Source organism: Palaemon carinicauda, chromosome 22 (assembly GCF_036898095.1).
Source record: "Palaemon carinicauda isolate YSFRI2023 chromosome 22, ASM3689809v2, whole genome shotgun sequence".
Taxonomy (NCBI): domain Eukaryota; kingdom Metazoa; phylum Arthropoda; class Malacostraca; order Decapoda; family Palaemonidae; genus Palaemon; species Palaemon carinicauda.
The window spans coordinates 72,199,372-72,201,871 of record NC_090746.1 but is presented as its reverse complement, the minus strand read 5'-3'; the positions used below and the strand labels follow the sequence as shown (position 1 = coordinate 72,201,871).

The 2,500-nt window shown below is 35.4% G+C and overlaps 1 protein-coding gene across 1 annotated transcript in view; it reads left to right on the top strand.

The window, feature by feature from the left end:
* Positions 1-2,500, top strand: part of LOC137615936 (CAP-Gly domain-containing linker protein 4-like) — a 110,484-nt gene that overhangs the window by 82,072 nt on the left and 25,912 nt on the right. The window contains 2 exon segments of the mRNA XM_068345621.1: positions 1-207; positions 1,270-1,483. The exon segment at positions 1-207 is cut by the window's left edge and continues 96 nt beyond it. Of these exon segments, the coding sequence (XP_068201722.1) occupies positions 1-207; positions 1,270-1,483 (421 nt within the window).

The window sequence follows — 2,500 nt, the reverse complement described above, 5'->3', positions numbered from 1 at the left end:
CGAAATCAAGAGTAAGGTGGACCCAGAATCCAGCATCCAGACCACTACATCCACCGTAACCATCAAGACCACGCAGGTCCCGAACACAACTCCCAAACGTAAGCATATCAGTCAAGCAACTCCTCCAGACCACGGCATCCAGTCCACCACACAATCCAAGGTCCTCTCTGGAGGCAAGAATGGGCAGGAAGTGGCAGTGACACACAGGTAAGGAGAGGTCAAGCTTCGCCAGGTAAAATATGTCTGGAGATGTCTAGTATTAAGCCCCAAACCCCAGGCATAATGGTCAAGAACGGTAGGCAGCACCGTTTTAAAGGAATAGTAACAATAACCAGGTTTTTTATGTACCTTATGGTAAAGAAAACCTTCATATAATACAAAATGAATTGAGACCACGAGAATATACAAAAAGAAGTTTTCCTTTGAAAAGGTATAGTACTGATTTCAAAGAGAGAACTGTAAAAGATAAACTCATAGCAAACAAAAAGTTCCTACTTTTTTAAAGAGAAAAGTGTATCTTTGTTTTCAACTAGTTTAGAGGTTTATATTTCTATTGTACCCATTTGAGGTTTCATAATATAGTCGAAACAATTTGATTATCCGTCTGCAATGCAGAATCATGCAGGTTGAAATACAAACGTATATATATATATATATATATATATATATATATATATATATATATATATGTGTGTGTGTGTGTGTGTGTGTGTGTGTTGTCTGTGTGCATACATTGAAAGTGCTGTATCTAGTAACATATGGTAGGTACCTATACAACACTGACATAGCGATTATCTTTATCAATGTTTTTCTTTAGATCCTAAAAACACTTAAAGACATATCTTACTGATATCTAAACACATATGCAGAGAGAGAGAGAGAGAGAGAGAGAGAGAGAGAGAGAGAGAGAGAGAGAGAGAGGCATAACCTATCCCAAAACAGGAATAATCGATCCCTTAAAAACTACAATATTAATATGGATTTGATCTTCATCCAATTTTTCTCCTTTAGATCCCCAAAACATTTGAGGAGACGGTTTACTGATAACTACAAACACACTCACATACAGACAGACAAAGAGACGAGCGAAATATTCCAAATATTACAATGTTGTTATGGTGATGATATTTAGAGCCCCAAAATACTTGAGGACACATCTTATTGATAGTTACAAACATACAGACACACATACAAAGGCAGACAGGTATGCAGACAGACACAAAGAGACGAGAGAAATAACTGTTCACTCAAAAACCTATTCATTCACAGCCGTTCCTCCAGAAGCGTCCCAGTGACACACCCACCGGTGGACGCGCCCCTGTGCTCCCAGTGCAACCGTCGAGGGCTCTTCTTCTTCGACCCCGGCTGTAGCGGCTGTTCGACCCTGCTGAGGCGCCCCACGACTTCCCCCTCCCACGTGTTCGCCGTCATGAGGCAGTGGGTGCCTCAGGTGCAGCATAACATCCACCAACTAGTGGCGCAGGTAAATGAGTCAGTAGGGAGTTGAACAAGTTCTGCTTGGTATTCTTGGCTTTGTGAAATGAGATGTTTCTTTTTTTTTCCTTTTACCCTTGTTTTCTTATAAGCTTCCTTTCTTTTAGGAGGGCATTTATCGCTGCTTTCATGATTAACCCTGATTCCTCTATTCATGATTAACCCTGATTCGATTATTGTTCTCACTGGTTTTTAATCATTAAAAAATAAAAATATGGCAGAGGCTATAGCTGTTACCAATGATGCCTATTTTCAATAAATTTCTGTATAGGGCTTATAATATACTATTTTTCATACTATTCATAAGTTGCAGATATGAAATTGTGTATTTACTCTTCAAATATATTTGTTATTGACACTAGTAGTTCTGATCGAAACAACTTGTTTATCACTAGCACAGAAAAAAAAAAAAAAAAAGCTTTAAACACGAGGGCAAGTACATCGCTACCGAAAAGGTTAAATATTAGTTTTATATACAAATTTCTATGGTAATATTTTTTCCTTAGTACATGAACGCAGCCATGTAGTTAGAAGAATTGATTTTGACTAAGTAAGTGGAGTTTCTGGCATACTATTTTATGATATTTATTGAAATATTATTTGGCAAATTAAAAACTTTCCTAATACTTAATAATAATATTAATTATAATAATAATTATAAAAATAATAATAATAATAATAATAATAATAATAATAATAATAATAATAATAATAATAGAAATCTGTAAAATATATGAATTCATATGTTTATTTTTCTGTGTGTGTGCTCTATAGTCTACGGCAATTAACACAACATTTAACTATCATAAACCTAGAAAATTTACTTGATATATCACGAATCAGATGGAATAGGAGAATTACTATAATAACGCTGCTATTTACATTGGACAATACACCATTAATAAAAAAATATACAAGCTACAGTATACACTATTATGAAAATACATTAGTTAGTTAGTTGCTGATGTTTCATTGTCCATAATGTTCCATGGGTTGCTGTAAAGCA